Raw genomic sequence first — 17340 nt, forward strand, 5'->3', positions numbered from 1 at the left:
CAACCCTTAAGCCGCACTCAAGATGTCGCCGCTTCTGCCTGTCGCCGTGTACGGCCTGGAGGTTCCTCCGGGGGGGGTCATGGTCCCCGCCGAGATTGAGTTTCCGGCGACGGTACGCTCACTCCTCAGTTTCAGATTGATCTACCTCCGGACATGCTGACAGTCGCGCCCAGATCCGCATCACCATGGCGGCCATTGACCCCACGGCCGCGCCCGAGACTGACGGCCAGGGCAATGTTCCCTCCGTCCCTCGCTCGACCCTGAAGATCCACAAGGCGAACGTCGACGAGGACGACGAGGAGGGTGGTGACTATCTGGACTCGCTTCTCGGCGAGGATGACGAAGATGACGAGTCGGATGAGGATGACGAGGAGGCCAACGGCGGTCCCAGCGACCCGTCCAAGTCCAAGAAGGCGCGCCGCAACGCCGCCGTCAAGAAGCTCCTCGAGGCCACCAAGGAGGACTCGGACGACGAGATGGAGGATGCCGACTCCAAGCCCAACGGCATCAAGAACAAGAACAAGAACAAGGGCAAGGGCAAGGCTAGCGACGAGGACGAGGAGCAGAGCGACGACGACGAGGACGACGGCGAGGACCTCAACCTGGAGGAGTACGTCGTGTGCACCCTCGATACCGAGCGGGTATGTACATAGTCCCCTTGGTCGAGACGCTCCTGGCCGCAGCGGCATCAGCCGGACTAACATCCCATCGCAGACCTACCAGCAGCCTATCGACATCACGGTTGGCGAGGGCGAGAAGATCTTCTTCAGCGTCAAGGGTACCCACACTGTGTACCTGACCGGCAACTACGTCGTTCCCGAGGACGGAGACGAGGACGACGAGGAGGACGATGAGGAGTATTCGGATGACGAGTACGACCTCCCTCCCGGCATCGAGGACGAGGACTCGGACGAGATGAGCGACGAGCTCGACCACATCGATGGCGCTGCCCGCGTCGAGGAGGTCGACACCGATGAGGAGGAGGCGCCCAAGCTGGTCGAGGCCAAGAAGGGCAAGAAGCGGGCCGCCGAGGAGGCCGATGGCCTCGACGACATGATGGCCAAGGACGAGAAGAAGCTCAGCAAGAAGCAGCAGAAGAAGCTCAAGAACAACCAGGGCGAGGCTGTCGCTGCCGAGTCCAAGGCCAAGGATTCGCCGGCCGCCAAGGGCGACAAGAAGGTCCAGTTCGCCAAGGAGCTGGAGCAGGGCCCAACCGGCCCCGCCAAGGACAGGGCCGAGGGCAAGGGTGACAAGGCCGAGAACAAGGGCGACAAGAAGGGCCTCGGCGTGAAGGTTGTCCAGGGCGTCACCATCGACGACCGCAAGATCGGCACAGGCCGGACGGTCAAGAACGGCGACAAGGTGGGCATGCGGTACATTGGCAAGCTCCAGAACGGCAAGGTGTTTGATGGTAAGTTTCCACGAAGGAAGGGCTTTGTTTTTTTTTTTTTCTTTTTTTTTTTTCCCCGGAGACAAGTTCAAGCTGACCCGCCGTGATTTAGCCAACAAGAAGGGCACGCCCTTTACCTTCAAGGTCGGCAAGGGCGAGGTCATCAAGGGCTGGGATATCGGCATCCAAGGCATGGCCATTGGTGGTGAGCGCCGCCTGACCATTCCTCCTCACCTCGCCTACGGCAGCCGGGGCCTCCCCGGCATCCCGCCCAACAGCACCCTCATCTTCGACGTCAAGCTGCTCGAGATCAAGTAAACAACCGGTTGCCTCGAGGGCCCTTTGCCACCGTGGGGGTTAGACCTGATTAGCCACCTCTTGCTTGGTACCCGGCGCGCGGCGTCGGTCGGTGTGGGTTCCGTGTGTACTCTATGAGGAGGGGAGTCTCCTTCTTTCCCTCTTCCCCTCGCTGGCGCCTCGAGAGCTGGGCGCTTGATTTCCTTTGCTCTGCTGTGCTGGCAGCGGGCAATGCACACAGCACCGTGGAGACCTCCGACCTTGCTCCGTCTGCGAGGATCCCCTGCTCTATGGGGAGCAGACGAACGATTTGGCGGGATGACGATGGCTATCTACATTGCATCTGGGTCGGCGAACTGAAAAAGTTCTTCTGGACGGGAATTATCTGTTTCTCTCTCTGTATCCTGTGTTTCCTTTGTTCGTTTATAGGCGCCAATGATATCTCGGCAGTTCGAGGATACGTTCAGCTACTCTGGCACTCCGGCCCTGGTCAGCGTTACGTTGGTTATCTGTTGTTCTTCCGTTTTGGTGGGCCTCCCGCCGAGTCACGGCTGACGGGTCATTCCTGCCCTGTGTGTCGTTTCTTCCGGCAACCCCAGAGTCCACGTTTTCCCACAAGGTAAGAGGGACAGTAGGAAGGGACTTTCTGAGAATGGCTCCCACGCAGCTCCAAGTACCCGCCTCTCCCCGACCGACTTTTCATCGCTTAGCGCTGGAAGCCTCTCCAATCCCGGTTGCAGTCCCCGACTTGCTCCAACTTTTACGAGTCTAGCCATACGTAGTATATGCCACGGCCACAGCAGCAGTAACTATTACGGCCTCGCCTTTTTACGCGGACCGGATGAATCGACATGAACGAGCATCTTGTCCAATACTTTGGTTATACGGGTGACTCCTCTCCGGGGCTTGATCAGACGCCAAACCCCTTCTCTAGCAGCAGCTATCCTCCGCCGATCACTCACCGCTCCGCGCTGTCTGCCAGACTCCGGCGGCAGAAGGTCAAAGTGTTCACGGCCCTCAAGTCCTTGACCAATAACGACTGTAGGTGCATGTCTCCCAACCGACTCGGCTACCTTTACGTTGACCCAGCTTTTTTTCTTTTTTTCTTTTTTCTTTTTTTTTTGTTCTTTTAGCCTCCGAGCAACCAAACGCAGGGGAGCAGTCGGTCACGTCCTCGGAAGGACAGAATACGAAGTCGACCCTCATCTCGGGTCTCCACAAGATGTCAAACGCCATCATCCGCCCTCCCCCGGAGCAGACCGTTGTCCGCAGGGCATCTCCCCAGAGCCGACCGCTGCTGAAGGAGACGTTCCAGGAGGCCGGGATGTCGCCGGCGTCAGTCTCAGGGTCGTCCGGAGTCGCTGTCGGCACCTCCGCGTCTAACACAAGCTCCGGCAAGATCAGCGCGCTGAGCAGCAACGGCTCCCACCCCTCGACGGACAAGACCTCGCCACGACCCATGTTCAGAGACAGAGACCCCAACACGTTAGGCGGCGACGGGCGAGCCGCACGCCTCCCGACGACCCCGAGCAGCTCAAGGACCACCGCAGCCCGCCACAGCCCACACCCGTCGTGGAGGCAGACCACCAGCGGAACTCCGCCGTCGTCCCCCCCAAACACATCATGCAACAACAATAACAACAACAGGGCGGTTTGCGATCTCCTCGACCCGATCCATGAAGCACCCCCGTCCCTCCCGCCCCCGGGCCACCACCATCAACCCCATCGTCGTCGTTTTCGGGCCCGCGCCCGGACCCCGCCACCGCCGCCGCTGCCGCCGCTGCCCCGGCCGGGCGTCTCCACCGCAGAGCGCGCGGCGGCCGCCAAGATCTTCCTCGAGACACATTTCAACACGCTGCTCGCGTCGGGCCCGTCGCCCAGGCAGATGCGGCGGCAGTTGCTGGAGACGGAGCTGTTCAACCGCGCGCGCGAGCTCCGCGAGCAGCAGCAGTCGGAGGGCAGTCCCAGGGGTAGTACTAGAGGTAGTGGTGGTAATAACGGGACAGAGGCGCGAGCGGCGGCGGCGGCGGCGGCGGCGGCGGAGGCCCGGGCGCGCTTCTGTCGGAGGGAGGCCGAGCATCTGAGAGAGGTCCGGGCCATGAAGGCCGGGGCGATCGGGCTCCTCGGTAGCGGCGGTCTCGCCGCCGCGGCGGGACGTTACGAGACGGTCAAGGTGCTGGGGAAGGGAAGCTTCGGGGTTGTGAAGCTGGTGAGGGAGCGCGGGCGGGAAGGGAGGGTGTACGCGATGAAGGTGATCAGGAAGAGCAAGATGTTGAAGACGAACCAGGAGGGCCACTTGAGGGCCGAGAGGGATCTCTTGGTGGCGAGCGAAGGGTCGAGGTGGTAGGTTCATGCCTCTCTGATCTTGCTTGATGGATTGATTGGGCCGATTTGTTACGGCCCCTGGGTGTTTCTTCTCAAAGGGGTTATGGCTATAAGATTGGTGTGACGGTTGATCGCTGACGGTCAAGCTTAGGATCGTGCCCCTGGTGGCCAGCTTTCAGGACCTCTCGAACCTGTACTTGGTGATGGAGTACATGCCCGGCGGTGACTTCCTGAGCCTCCTGATCCGGGAGAACGTGCTGCACGAGTCGGTGGCGCGCTTCTATGTTGCCGAGATTGTCCTCTGCGTCGAGGCTGCGCACTCGCTCAAGTGCATCCACCGCGACATCAAGCCCGACAACTTCCTCATCTCGGCCTCGGGCCACCTCAAGATCAGCGATTTCGGTCTCGCGTTCGACGGCCACTGGTCGCACGACACGACCTACTACAACAGCCACCGGTAGAGCCTGGTCAAGAAGTTAGGCATCAGGGTCGACGGCGACGGCGAGGACAGGGACGGGACCCGCGGCCTCGAAAACAGGAGGTGGGCCAGCGGCATCGACGCGTCCCTCGAGAGGCACGACAAGAAGGACCTGTATGACGGCGAGCCGCTGCTGAATTGGCGCAACCGCTGTGGGACCCGGCACTCGGCCCGGAGCGTCGTGGGCACCAGCCAGTACATGGCGCCCGAGGTGATCGAGGGGAGGAGATACGACGCGAGGTGCGACTGGTGGAGCGTCGGCATCATCCTCTTTGAGTGCATCTACGGCCATACCCCGTTCCTGTCCGAGGAGGGCCGGCAGCAGACCAAGGAGAACATCTTGCGGCACCACGAGACGTTCGGCTTCCCGCCGCGCCCGACCGTGTCCCGCCGGTGCCAGCACCTGATGCTCTCGCTGATTACAGACAAGGAGTATCGTCTCTGCTCGGAGCGCTACCGCATGAGGGACTTCATGATGGCGTCGTCGTCCTCCTCCTCTTCCGCCACCTCGTCTCCCGGGGCCGCAGGCGGCTCCAAGATGCGCGACTTGGCCGGCCGCTACGTGTTTCCCTACGACGCCGAAGACATCAAGGCGCACAAGTGGTTCCGCCACATACCCTGGGAGCGCCTCCACGAGCTGGAACCGCCGCTGGTCCCGCAGCTCCGCTCCGTCGACGACACGCACTATTTCGAGGACGGCGGATCGGTCAGCGACGGGAGCGAGAGCGAACTAGAGGCAGACGGCGGGGGTCAAGTGCAAGACACAAAAGACGGCGCGGCCGAGCGAGTCCCGCGAGAGGCGTTTTACCCCTCGCCGGCATGCTCTCCTCCTATGTCTCCCCCTTTGGGACCGAAAAGTTGGTCCCCGTGGACCACAGGCTACCAGGCCTCGATCATCCTCGCGCAGCAGCAGAAGCAGCAACAGCAACAACCACAAGTGCCCCCTCACGTACACCTCGACGACGGGTACTTGACCAATCCCGCCGTGACCGGAACCACCAGCACCGCTCATGAGCCGTTCTCCCCCTTGTTCCTCCCATCCCTGGAGTCCCCCGTTGCCACCCCGCTCTTCCACATCTCCCCTGCCTTGAGCACCACGGCTCACACGGCCGGCACCTGCCCGACGACGTCGGTGTCGCCCTCGCAAGAACAGCTCGCCTTCCTGCGACCGCTGCGGTATCCCCTCCAGACACTGGCCCTCGCGGTCCTCGCTGCGCCAGGGCAGGCAACACCACCACCACCACCATCCCCGCGCGACGGCGGCGTCGTTGGTATCGTCGAGGAGAAGCTGCGCCTCCTGGAGGCGTGGCTGGCCCGGTTTCCCCCCGGTGATGGCGCACCGGGCGAGACGGAGCGGGCATGCCTGCGCGAATTTGTAAGGCGGTTCGCCGCGCCTCCTCCCGCCGCCACCACCGCCGTCAATGCGGGTGGCGGTTGGGATGGAGATGGGGATGGAGATAAGCGGCGCCGCGAGAAGGAGCGCAAGCGGCCCAGGGACCGGTTGCTCCGGGACAAGGCGACCAAGACGGTGGCGATGGAGGTGCGGAGGCGGACGGCGTTTCTGGGGTACGAGTGGACCCGGATGAGGAGCGACGACGACGACGACGACAATAATGACAGCAACGACAATGTCGTCGTTGATGGTGAGACCCGGGGAAGAGTGGCGGGCGATGGTGACGGTGACGGTGGTCCGGGTGATGATAATGACGACGAGGAAAATGTAGCTGTGGTTGCTGCTGCTGCTGCTGCTGCTTCTGGGGAGCATGCCGGTGATCCTTCGGATGCTCCCGGGTCAGAAGAGGAGCGCGTAGCGGCCAGTCCAGATGGGCAGAAACAGGGCGAGAGATTTCAGGGGTGGGGTGTTGACGCTGCTGTGGTGCGGGCCATGTATAGTGGTCCGTGGAGTTTGCGTTGAATAGGGCGGGAGGCCGGAAGAGGAGAGAGTAGAGGAGAGGCCAAGCCGCGGACACAACTGGGCCAATCCTCCTCTTTCTTTCCTTCTCTTTCACTTCTGTGGCTTGTTGAGGAAGAGATGGAAGTGAGTATAGATAGAGTTGAGTAATTAGCTATAGGGTACCGAGTCAAGTAGCAATAGAGAGCATTAGCATCTGAGACCAGCGGGTTCAAAGCCGTGTAGTTGGCAACGAGCTCCTTCTTGAACCTCGCCAGCGCCTCCATGGCGGTCGTCTCTCGCACACTCTTCCTTGGGGCCTGGGGGGGCCACAAATGGCCCGTTCGCCCATGGACGTCCGGAGGTGTGACTGAGAACGGGGTGATAGAAGCAAAACAACATTTATTATATATTTCGAAGTGAATTCTCAAATGATCAGGTCTGACCGAGGAATCAATAGTGAAGATCAGCCTTTTAGTTTCAATTTCCCGTGAATCTAAAAATGTCGACCCGACCAAACTTCCCCGAGTTGACCAGACCCCCCCCCCCCCCTTTGAGCAAGCATCACTTGAGGTAATCTGACCACGCCCTAATTAGGTTGTTGCCCACAGACCGGACCGTTCTGTGCACTGGTCAGGTCAACTTTCTCAGCCCCTGCAGTCGGACAAGCGATGCGCGCTTTTGTTCGTTCATTGCGGTGCCTTTCTCTCGGCTGCGTGTGAATCTGGGCAAATCTCTCTAGAATCTGTCTGTCCGATTGTGTTTCCTCATTCCCACATTATTATTAGTTATGAGATTGCAACGACTTACTACAGCAACGGTTACCGTTTCTGCTATATCAACTGGACCATCGAATATGTTCTTTGATGGGCGAATTAAAAAGCGAGAAATCAGATTCATCTCTGCGCCCTTTGACACGAGGCACACCGACAACAAGGAACTCGACCTGAACGGGAGAGAAACTACGTGGACATACTTCCGAGGACAAACGGTAACGTTAAAGTGTTCTTAAGCTAAAAACCACTGCTCATCCCCCAACAATCAGGCAAAGCCTGAATGGTCCGCTGGCTCAATGGCAGAGCGTCTGACTACGAATCAGGAGGTTCCAGGTTCGACCCCTGGGTGGATCGTTTCTTTTTCCCTCCGGCACTTTGGCGCACGGTGCTTTTTTTACCCGCCTTCGACTGCTCTATGTTACCAACTCTGTCTACTCCAGAACTTCTGAACCGCTCTCGTTTCAGTCGTTTATGCAAACAACTTGTACAGTACATGCGCAACCGTGATGGGCAACTGGAGGACACCTGATTGGAAGGGACGGCTGAATAGCAGCCATCTACAGACAGAATCCCGTCTGTGTATCATCTTCCCATTCTGTGCCTACTTTCCACGAGACGAGTAACTAGCTTTGCATTTGCTTTTTACAACTCGATAATCAAGGAGAAAGAAAAGAAATAACGCCCGCCAACCATATAATTCGTTAATCATCCTGTAAATAAACAGCACCGTGATATCATGCAAATGCATCGCAGGAACCCCTTCTCCGGCACACTTGCCCTTGCCCCCCCCAAAAAAAAACTCTCACCTCACACTCTCTCGAGGAGAACCCGACTAGATCGTCTCCCACCCACCAGTATTGATATCCGCCTCGAGCTTCCGCGCGATAAAGCTTGGTATGCCGTGGCTGAGCCACAGGTTCCTCAGCATCGAGTCGTAGCGCTTCTGGTGCAGGAACAACTGGCGGCCGTAGCGCAGCCCATTATCGACCTCGCCGTACTTGTCGATGTACGGCGCGTTGCTGAAGGAGCCCGACCGCCGCGAGAGGTAGAAGACGCAGCACTTGCGGATGTTGATGAAGAGACCAATGTTTTTCTGGCACCTAAAACCGCGCAAGCCCGTATTAGCGCAATTCGGGCGGAGGGGGGGACCAAAATAAAATAAAATAAAATTGAGAGTTAAGAGTGGAAAAAGTGACTTACCTGAGCATGTGCTGCTGCGCTCCGCCAATCTGCGAGATTCTGTCTGGCCCGATCCTGTCTTCCCTGGCGCAGCAGACGGCCTGGCTGCAAAAGATTTCGCCGCAGAACAGGCAGATGGCCGGCTCGGTCAAGTCCTTGCCCTTTGTCGGGCACTTTCGCCGCGTGCACTCTTCGATGAGCGCATCGTAGTTCTTGGGCAGCCCGACCAGCTCGAAGATGCCCGGATGGCTGAGCACCGCCGACTGCGGCAGCCGCTCGTCATCCCCGCTGTACGGCCACATTGCCTGGTGCTTGACCCACCCGGCCACCAGCCGTGGCGTGTCGGCGGGCCAGCCGTGCTCCACGCCCAGTGCCGGTGTGAGCGCCGTCAGCATCTCGTTCAGCGACGGCACGCGCAGGGCCTCGGTGAGCCGCTCGAGTTCGCGCTGCTCCGGGTTGGGGCTCACGCGGTTGTTGAAGTTGACGCCGAACTTGACGTGCAGGAGGATCACGCACTTGCGCAGGAACGTCAGCGCGTATTTGCGCAGGAGGATGTACCACGACTCCCACGTGTCGATACCGGGTTGCTCAAACGCCTTGTTCTCCCACTCCGGTCGGTCGACAGTCGGTATCGGCTCCGAGGCGCACTTGACGTCAATCTCGTAGAGCGCCTCGCAGAAGGATACAAAGGCGGCCGTGGGGGGATCCATCTCCTCCCGCCGCGTGACGAACTGGAACCAGAGCGGCGCCGGCATGTTGCGGGCCAGGTGGTAAGCCACCTTGGTGATCTCGGCCAGGTAGCACAGGCGGACCATGTGAGCAATCTCGAACCCCTGCGCCGGGATGACGCCAAAGACGCATTCGCACAGGAAGATGAACGGATCCTGGCTGAGCAGCGGCGGATAACTGTTCGCCGGGAACCGAGTGTGTTCGGTCTCCTCGCCCAGGTACTGCGCGATAAAGAGCTGGCAGTGCTGCCGCTCGCTATCCCTGCGGTACTCGGTGTCGATCTTGTTCTCCCCCGACTCGCGCAAACCCCCGACGGCAATGTAAGACGTCACCGTCTCGCTCAGGATGCGGAGCTGCGTCAGGACCTGGTCCGGAATCTTCTCGAGGAACGTCATGCCATACTCGGCTTCTAGGCCGCGCTGCTGTATTTCGACGGCCGAGATCGAAAACCCTACCGACCGCGCTAGAACGTCGCTGCCGTACAGCTCATTGGCGCCCAGTTCGGGAGGCTCAGACTGATGGCGCGACACGATGCCGTTCTTCCTCAGCGTGTCCCTGAGCCGGCGGTAAACATTGACGAGCTCCCTCATGGGCGTGTTGGCATCGGCGCTGGCCCCACGGCCCCCTTGATCTGGGGTCGACATCATGGAGAACGCGTCGCTGAATGGCGTGCCCGTTGAGATAGACTGGGCACCGACGTCGACCCAGGCGTCATCTAGTAGCTGCGCCGACTTTTCCGCGAGGCTGTTGATCAGGTGTCGGGAGGTGTACGCGGCGAACTCGTTCTGAATCCGATCTGGCGGCCGTGCCGCTCCGAGCGTGTAGTACGCCGAGTGGAGCTGGGAATCGAGGAAGGACGAGAACGGCGTAGATGGCACCAACGGTCCGGGATACGACTCCTCCTGGCCTTTCCAGATGATGGGCAGGAACGCGTTGCCGAGAGCTTTGCACAGCGGACACACAAACTCCAGCCTGCTGATCTTCTCTGGAGCATGCCGCGCAATCTGCTGGTTATGCCTCCTCACGGTAGCTTCAAAGTAGGCCTCGAAGCAGTGATAGTGCATGATGTGGCCGCAGCCGATCGAGACCGGGCCAAGGCGAGACAGCTTCGCAGGGAACCCTTTGCCGATGACCTGGCGCTCCGTCTCGAATATCTGGCCTTGCTGGTTTACCTTGCGCACCTTCTTCCGGTTCTCGCTGGCAACACCGAAAGGCCGGATGGACTCTGCAGATCTGTCAAGGTTTTCAGGCGTATTGAACGCCTCTCTGACAAAGTCCGGGTCTTGGAAATCGGTCTGACGAAGGATGTTGCTTTCGGTGAAGTACGCGAAAGTACCGTACAATCGGCGCTCGTCCGTGTCCTCCTGGCACAGGATACAGGTGCCCGACGGGTACTTCCAAAAGTCCCGATGCTCTTCCATGGGTGGCACGTCGTCGTCCTCCAGCTCGTCCATCTCTCCCCAGTTGATGTCTCCCTGGTTTTCCATGAAGCTCTTTTGCTGAGCCTGAAACTGCGCCATGACTCGAGCTTGCCGGTCCAGAGCGGCCTTCTTCTTGCGCTCCCGCTCTTCATCGGCACTGTTGGTCGCGGGCGAAGCCGTGCCCAGACGGTCTACCGAAAGCCCGAGCCGCTCGCAAGTGGACTCGAATGCTTTGGGCCTCTTCTGCCGCATTCTCCGAAGGATCGCCGCCACTCTCGGGTGGCACGCCTTGAACTCATCCTTGGAAGCTATCAGGTTCATCAAGGCCACAATCGTTCTGGCCTGCGGGGCTTCGGGAACAACGCTGAGCGCCTGCTGAGTGAGCGCGGTAGCGACGAACGACGGCTGCGGCTGGTCTTCCTCTTCTGTATTGTCTTCGGCAATCGCGATGAGGATCAAGTGCAACACCACCTGCAAGAACGTCTCGACCCGCGTTGATGGAACCTGCGGGGTCAAACGAGGGTACACAAGGGTATAGAGCAGCGAGTAGTGGATGATCTGCGCGAACATGCCCGTCCTCGTGAACTCGCTCAGCCCAGCAAACACCCCTGAGGTGATGGGCCGTAGCCTAGGCTCGTAGACGACGTCTTCCACCGACTTGCCGGTCTTTTTGGCGACGCACTTCCGCCAAGCCAGCTCGGCCTCCTCGCGCTGGTTCTTGGTGTAATGGGCGATGTAGGGGTCGACATCCTCAATGTACTCCGGTTTGAGCTCGAAAGTGCCGACGTCCGTCAGGCCTTCAGGGGGTTTGAAGGTCGTCATCTCGTCCAGGACCTTGTGGAAGTCTTCCTGCTCCTGGAACTTGTCTGGAAGCTTCAGACAGATATCCGAGAACGACAGAGGCTTGAAGCAGAGGACATGCGTAATATCGCGGCGGATCGAGGCGATATGCGGCGGGTCTTGAGTATCATCGGTGGGGATGAGCAGCGTCCTATCGCTCAGGAGGACGATGAGGAGGTGGATCATGTCCTCGACGACGTCCAGGTGCTGGATATCGTCCTGAGCCTTGGACTTTTGCTCAAAGAAGCCCTTAACCCACTTCTCCATGCCGAAGCGGTCCACGATAGAAGCAAGCACGCGGCTGGGGTCGCAGACCACGAGGGCTGTCTGCAGCAAGAAGATGTCGCGCTGATGCGAGACATCCCTCTGGCCGACCCCTCGGTAAGTGCCCGCTTGGTGGCGCAGACTTAGACCGTTCCTGACCCACATGCCGGCTTTCATCTGGGCGAGCCAGGCACACACGCGGAGCGGGAAGTCAAATGCGGCCATCAGGTAGTCCTCTGGGTCGTAGTCGTGCCGTGGCATCATCTTCTTGCCCATGGAGCGCGGCTTCATCGTGAGCTCCTGGGTTGTGAAGCTAAGAAGCGCCCTGAGCTGCTCAACGGGCATGTTCTTGCCGCATTCAATCAGCCACGACAGGGTGTAATGGAGCGCATGATGGAAGCTGATCGGCTCTTCTTCAACCACGAACTTGACAACTCGGAAAGTTCGGCTGGGGGGCTCAAACTCGAAGTTGTCGAGGGTCTTGAACCTGACTTCGTCCTTGATCTCGGATTGGCTGAACCTGCCACGCTCGGCTCCGATCGAGTTGATAATGACCGTCTTGGCCGCGAGCCGGATCGCGCGCGACACGTAGAGGGACTCTTGCTCCTTGACGTTGCGGAATGATTCGGCGAACTGCCGGCACAGCCTGTTGATCTCGCGCGTAACGAGAGAAGCGCTTATCCAGCCGTCCGCTTCGTACTCGACGTGTTCGCCGACCGCGCGCACGTTGGGGCAGATGCCCTGGTGCAGCTTGACGAGGTCCAGGAATTGCATCATGTACCTCTCCTCCGTCCTGAGACGGTCTTGGACGTGCGGAGAACCGAAGAGATACTTCAGGTCGAGGAAGAAGTGGTACATTCTCCGATTCGTAACCGAGCCGGTGTCGAAGGACAGTACCGCATTCGAGGCGACATCCCACGGGTGGCCCACCTGGCGAGATGTGAGGAATGTGTACAGGATAGCCATCAAGCTGGTGAGGAAGTTGCCGCGCTCGACAATCTCGGCCGTGATGGAAGGCGTGGTCAGCATCTGAAGCGAGATGTTGATGATGGAATGGTCAGGTTCGCGGTCGCCGATAAGGTAAAGCTGGGCCAGTGTGGTATACAGGCCGGCAAAACGGAGACCGAGGACGCGCTTGAACTCGGGTATTGTTACCACGGTCGAGATGTAGAGCGACCGGAGATCATTGCGGACTTTCTTCCACATCCTGAGATCGAAGAGGATCATCCAGTCAAGGCGCACCCGCTCAAAGAGGTCCTCAGCGACCGGAATGTTCTCCTGCTCTACGTAGCCCTGAGGCGTAGCCAACCAGTAAGAGCCAGGCTTGGGCGGGGGCAAAGTGTGTGCCCCTGGCTGGCCGGGCGTCTTCGGGATCTCCAGATGGGCTTTTGCGTACACAGTAGGGGCGATGAGAGGTTCCGCCGTATCTGAGTCGGAAGGAGTGAGCTCGCGCTCGCGCGCGGTGCGGCGAGCAGCCGGAGGCGGCGGCGGCGGCGGCGGCGGCGGATAGCCGGCAACCGTAGCCTCATCTTCCTCCAATGCCGTGTCCTGCCGCCAGTCCTGCATGGGCATATCGCCATCTTCCCGGGAGTCAAGCATCATTACGTCTTCCTCATCCTCACCATCATCCTCCATGTCGCTCCCAGGAGTGTGCCTCCCGTCTTCCTCGTCCTCCTCGTCGTCGTCCTCGCTGGCATCTTCTGCCGCGGCCTCCGCCCGGGCGGCCCTGCGTGCCTGCATTAGGATTCTAACCTGCTGAATGTAAAAATCTTCATGTGCCTCCCGATCTTCCTGGTCAAGCAACTCCTCGTCGTCGATCCCGCCCTTGCCGACGATGGCGTGTGTTGCAGGGCTCCCTCTGCGCCACGGCTTGAGCATCTCCTCGCACACAATCTGTCTGAGGATGTTGCTATCTTCGCCCACGGAGCAGCCAGAGATGTCTCGGAGCCATTCGATCATGGTCCCGCACATTTCTTCCCGGAACGTGTCCCTGGCTGAGCGGATCGTCACCGTCACCCTGATCCTCTCGAGCGTGTTGGCAACCTCGATGAGCTTCTCGATGCTCTTGTCATACATCAAGATGCTCCTGCCGATGCCGTCTGTCTCGTAGGCCTTGGCCAAGCCGGTCGCCATCGTCGTGCTGCACGCGCGAGCCACCTGGTGTTGGACGTCTGTGATGGTGTGCTTCTCATCGTTCCACAGCAGCACGGCATATTCCCCGGGCGACTCGGTGTCACCGCCGCAGTAGGTGGATGACAGCCTCGACATGCGCTCGTCTTGCTCGATGGACTCGACCGTCTTCGTCTGGCGAAGCTGCTCGGGGGAGCACGAGATGACATCGCAAAGGTAGTCGAAGACGCGGCCGATGGTCATGCGAATGTTGGCAACCAGGTCTTCCGGCAGCGCAGGGGCTTCCTTGCCTTTCCCCTTTCCCTCGCCCTCCCACATCGAGTGTATGGTGCAGAACATGGGCCGGTTCCAAGCTTCTGGGTCCCCGCAGTCGCAACACCCGCTGTTGCCGGGCGAGATGCTGATCCTGACCATGTGGCCGGTGTGATCGGTGGCGTCGAAGCATCTGCTGCAGAGGCAACAGGTGTCGTCGGCACTGCATGTCCTGCACGCATAAGAGGCCTCGCCCTGCTTGAAGATGTGACCGCACGCCTTGCCACGGGCGGCTTCGGTATACTCGGCGCCCTCCACCGCACCCTGGGCTTCTCGCAGCTTGAGGGTCCCGTTTCTCAGAGGACCGCCGGTCGGGAAGAAGAGGTTCATGTATTCGGACTTGCCACCAGCCATGCACCAGAAAAGTGCGGTCAGCAGCTCGCGGGCGGCTTCGTCAGTGTACCGATAGCGGTGGCGAGCGGGCAGCTCCAGCAGAAGCTGACAGAGCTGCTGCTCTTGTGTCGACATCGGCGTCTCCATTGTCGTAGACAAAGACAGGCCAGACGAGCTATGTTGCTGTCATGTGTGCAAACAGCACCGCTAGGCGCCGGGAATTTGTCGCGTGCTTGTTTGGGGTTGGGAGGTTGACGATCGGGTTATCGATGTCGAGTTTGTTGGTTGGGCGCATCGAAACTGATAGCGAAAGTGAATGGCCGAGGAGGGGGATTAGCATAGCGGCGCCTGGTTGGTGCTGCTGTGGGTAGGTCCCGTGGGGCTTGGCTTTGCGTACGGCAAGAGCGAGCGTCAGCAGTGTCAGCGAGCGGGTACCTGCCCCAAGGTGGCGTCTTCTACTGCAGACGCGGGCATTTCAACATCCAAAATCATTCAATCGTTCTAAGCAGCCCGGGACCCAAACCTAAGGAAACTTCGATGAACCCTCTTTGTCGTACTACGCTGACAAGCTACTGTTCCAACCGGGAAAAAAAAAAAAAAAAACATGAAGAGATTCTGGACCAATTATGTAGAGGCCCAACAGTTTAACGTTAATCACATTGCACAGCAGAAGAGGTTGCAAGAGTCACAAGCAGCGGCCAACCGCATCGTTGCTCCGAAACACAGCGGTATAAAGAAGATTGATACAGCCACCGAAACATCGAGCCCTGAGCCGGACCGTCAATTATCTGGTGTCTTAAGTGAGACACATTGAAGGTAGCAGCCAAATGGGGGTAGTAGATGGGCAGGTAGCTGCGCAGATGCATCACCGACGACACTGGATACATTGGATCCAGGAGCCGTCCCGTTTTGCGCTGAATCTTGCGCAAATAACCCAACCATTAGGTCATATCTGAAGACGACTGTGCAAGCAAAGCGGGAAGTACTTTCAAATGTCCTTCCTTCACTCCTTGGAGGACCTCCCGAGGCCCAAAGCGTCGGCCCACCAATCACTCGTATCGAACCAAGCTAGAACCTCTTGTCTGCAAGGAAAGTTTCTATTTTTTCTACAGCCCTCCCACAAACCAAATGTACACGGCCAAAGTCTTCTTAACGACTCCTAGCCGACGGTGCAAGATTCTCATGGTTTTCTGGGTTCGGTTCCCGGCTCGGCTTACTCGTCATCCCCACCCTCGATGTACTTGTGCCGGATGTCCTTCCATTGCCGCTGTACCATGTTGTCAGCATACGGGCCGGAGAAAGGGCGGAGGAGAAAAAATTCGTACCCCACGGTTGTGGTTGTCCCAGATCTTGTTCATCAGGCTGTCGTAGCCACTGCACAAAACGCTTAGTACTTGACAACCTTCCGGAGTCGGCTCCCGTTCTAAGTGGCCACGTACAGCTGAAAGGCGAAGGCACCGGCGAAGACGACGCCGAGCATGGTGAAGTTCCTCCGGAAGAGAGCGCTGGCGACGAGTGTTAGCTTCGATCGCGGTGGGCTGCGGCGATTTATCGGAGGGAGACTTGCTTGTAGATCGCGCTGGCCTGCGAACGCGCCGTCAGTTGTCAATTCGTCGTCGCTTGCGAAAGCCGTGTCATAGATTTGCACTCACCATTTTGACGGTGCTTAGGATCCCAATTGACCTGGGGTTGGGAGCTGGGACTAGGGGTCGTGTGCGAAATGGTGAGCTGTTCCTGAGTGTTTGCGCTACGGGAGAGCAAAAACGGACCATTGAACGAAGCCGGAAAGACCGCACGGAAGTATCCGGGGGCTTTCTGATTGGCCCGAGCTCACCGAAGAGCCCAAAAGCTTGGCATGGTGTGCGATTCTCGGCAGCCCCGCCAACTCCGGCTTCTGGAGTCGAAAAGAAAACGTGCGTGTGAAATTGGGAGCTTACCAGGATCACGACAACTCGATCGACCCGCTCTGCTAAAGTCTAGCAGTACTGGTGGTTTACAGATCTCGCAAATAAAGGACGGGTCATATTCAGCTTCCCTGCACACACGCACACGGCTCTTCTTGCTTTGCGCGCCCAATTGGGCTCTCTAGCACATCCCGACCCCGCATCGTCATGTCTACACGACCGACGGCGTCGGGCATCGTGACCGACGAGGTGAGCGGCGAGCGGATCATTCCCGCGTCCAAAAGAGCCGACGGTAGCACCAGGAAAGCCATCAAGATCCGCCCGGGCTACAGGCCGCCCGAAGATGTCGAAGTCTACAGGAACCAGGCCGCCGAGACCTACCGCAACCGAGGCAAGGGGCCCGTTCCCGGCGCAGAGGGCCTGAAAGACGACAAGCCGGCAGCGCAGTCGTCTTCTGCCGCAGCAAACAAGAATGCCAAGCGGCGCGAGGCGCGGAAGAGGGCCAGGGCCGCTGAAGAAGCCCAAGGGGAGTCAAGCCCTGCAACAGAGCCCAAGAAGGAGGAAGTTGATCCGGAGGCTGAGAAGGAGAAGAAAGTGCGAAATCTGAAAAAGAAGCTCAGACAGGCAAAAGAACTCAAGGAGAAGAAGGAGACGGGTCAGTCGCTGCTGCCGGAGCAGATCGCCAAGGTGATCAAGATCAATGAGCTTATCCGGGAACTTGACGCGCTTGGTTTCGATGCCGATGGCGAACCCAAGAAAAAGGCGGAAGACACCGCGGCGGACACCGAGGCGAAGGAGGCCGCCGACTGAGGGAATGAATCTCAATGAGGAACAACATTTTTTGGCTCCTGCTCCCGAATATTCGTCCATGGTCACCTCTCAATCGCGCCTCGAGCGTCGCGGCCGTTACTTGCTAGCCCTGCCTAGACTTGGTACCTTGGCCCATCCTATTGAAAGAGCAGGGCCCAGGTCGTCGGACTCGCAAAGGCGATGAGAAGCGCCGAGAATGATCAGGCTCTCCCGGCGCAGTTGCTATGGCCCGCACTGCGCTGGCCTGTTCCGGACGGCAAG

General features: G+C 59.2%; 5 protein-coding genes and 1 non-coding gene across 6 annotated transcripts; 4 read left to right on the forward strand and 2 right to left on the reverse strand.

Moving 5' to 3' along the window:
- Positions 1 to 22: 22 nt before the first annotated feature.
- P884DRAFT_249230 (uncharacterized protein) lies at positions 23 to 2170 on the forward strand (the record flags this gene model as incomplete). The annotated part of the gene is made up of 4 exons (XM_069440588.1): positions 23 to 112; positions 174 to 641; positions 715 to 1411; positions 1503 to 2170. 4 exons carry the CDS (start codon positions 23 to 25, stop codon positions 1706 to 1708), a joined length of 1461 nt encoding a protein of 486 aa, XP_069294876.1. The 3' UTR covers positions 1709 to 2170.
- Positions 2171 to 3572: 1402 nt separating this feature from the next.
- On the forward strand, positions 3573 to 5187 carry P884DRAFT_184796 (kinase-like domain-containing protein; the record flags this gene model as incomplete). Its single annotated transcript, XM_069437350.1, has 4 exons — positions 3573 to 4030; positions 4164 to 4469; positions 4587 to 4927; positions 5018 to 5187. Coding segments are annotated over 4 exons (1275 nt in total), but the record flags the coding sequence as incomplete, so codon positions are not given.
- Positions 5188 to 7439: 2252 nt separating this feature from the next.
- Positions 7440 to 7511, forward strand: P884DRAFT_t148. The gene has a single exon. It is a non-coding gene; the product is annotated as a tRNA-Arg (tRNA).
- A 216-nt stretch (positions 7512 to 7727) lies between these two features.
- Positions 7728 to 14642, reverse strand: P884DRAFT_229695 (uncharacterized protein). The gene is made up of 2 exons (XM_069439764.1): positions 8358 to 14642; positions 7728 to 8257 (listed from the first exon to the last, which is right to left on the reverse strand). Exons 1-2 carry the CDS (start codon positions 14510 to 14512, stop codon positions 7990 to 7992), a joined length of 6423 nt encoding a protein of 2140 aa, XP_069294878.1. The 5' UTR covers positions 14513 to 14642; the 3' UTR covers positions 7728 to 7989.
- Positions 14643 to 15578: 936 nt separating this feature from the next.
- Positions 15579 to 16222, reverse strand: P884DRAFT_302268 (ubiquinol-cytochrome C reductase; the record flags this gene model as incomplete). Its single annotated transcript, XM_069444927.1, has 4 exons — positions 15579 to 15632; positions 15691 to 15739; positions 15805 to 15870; positions 16200 to 16222. The coding sequence occupies 4 exons, from the start codon at positions 16220 to 16222 to the stop codon at positions 15579 to 15581; spliced, it is 192 nt and encodes a 63-aa protein (XP_069294879.1).
- An 8-nt stretch (positions 16223 to 16230) lies between these two features.
- Positions 16231 to 17340, forward strand: P884DRAFT_263313 (uncharacterized protein). Its single transcript, XM_069441749.1, has one exon. It carries the CDS (start codon positions 16477 to 16479, stop codon positions 17077 to 17079), a length of 603 nt encoding a protein of 200 aa, XP_069294880.1. The 5' UTR covers positions 16231 to 16476; the 3' UTR covers positions 17080 to 17340.

Source organism: Thermothelomyces heterothallicus (genome assembly GCF_042370625.1).
Source record: "Thermothelomyces heterothallicus CBS 202.75 unplaced genomic scaffold P884_scaffold_25, whole genome shotgun sequence".
Classification (NCBI taxonomy): Eukaryota; Fungi; Ascomycota; class Sordariomycetes; order Sordariales; family Chaetomiaceae; genus Thermothelomyces; species Thermothelomyces heterothallicus.

What these genes read in the sequence shown, in the direction of transcription:
- P884DRAFT_229695 (XM_069439764.1), bottom strand. Translation starts at nt 14,512, where the DNA reads ATGGAGACGCCGATGTCGACACAAGAGCAGCAGCTCTGTCAGCTTCTG. An exon ending in GCGCAGCAGCACATGCTCAG is followed by an intron (nt 8,258 to 8,357) that starts GTAAGTCACTTT and finishes GCGCGGTTTTAG; the next exon opens with GTGCCAGAAAAACATTGGTC.
- P884DRAFT_263313 (XM_069441749.1), top strand. Translation starts at nt 16,477, where the DNA reads ATGTCTACACGACCGACGGCGTCGGGCATCGTGACCGACGAGGTGAGC.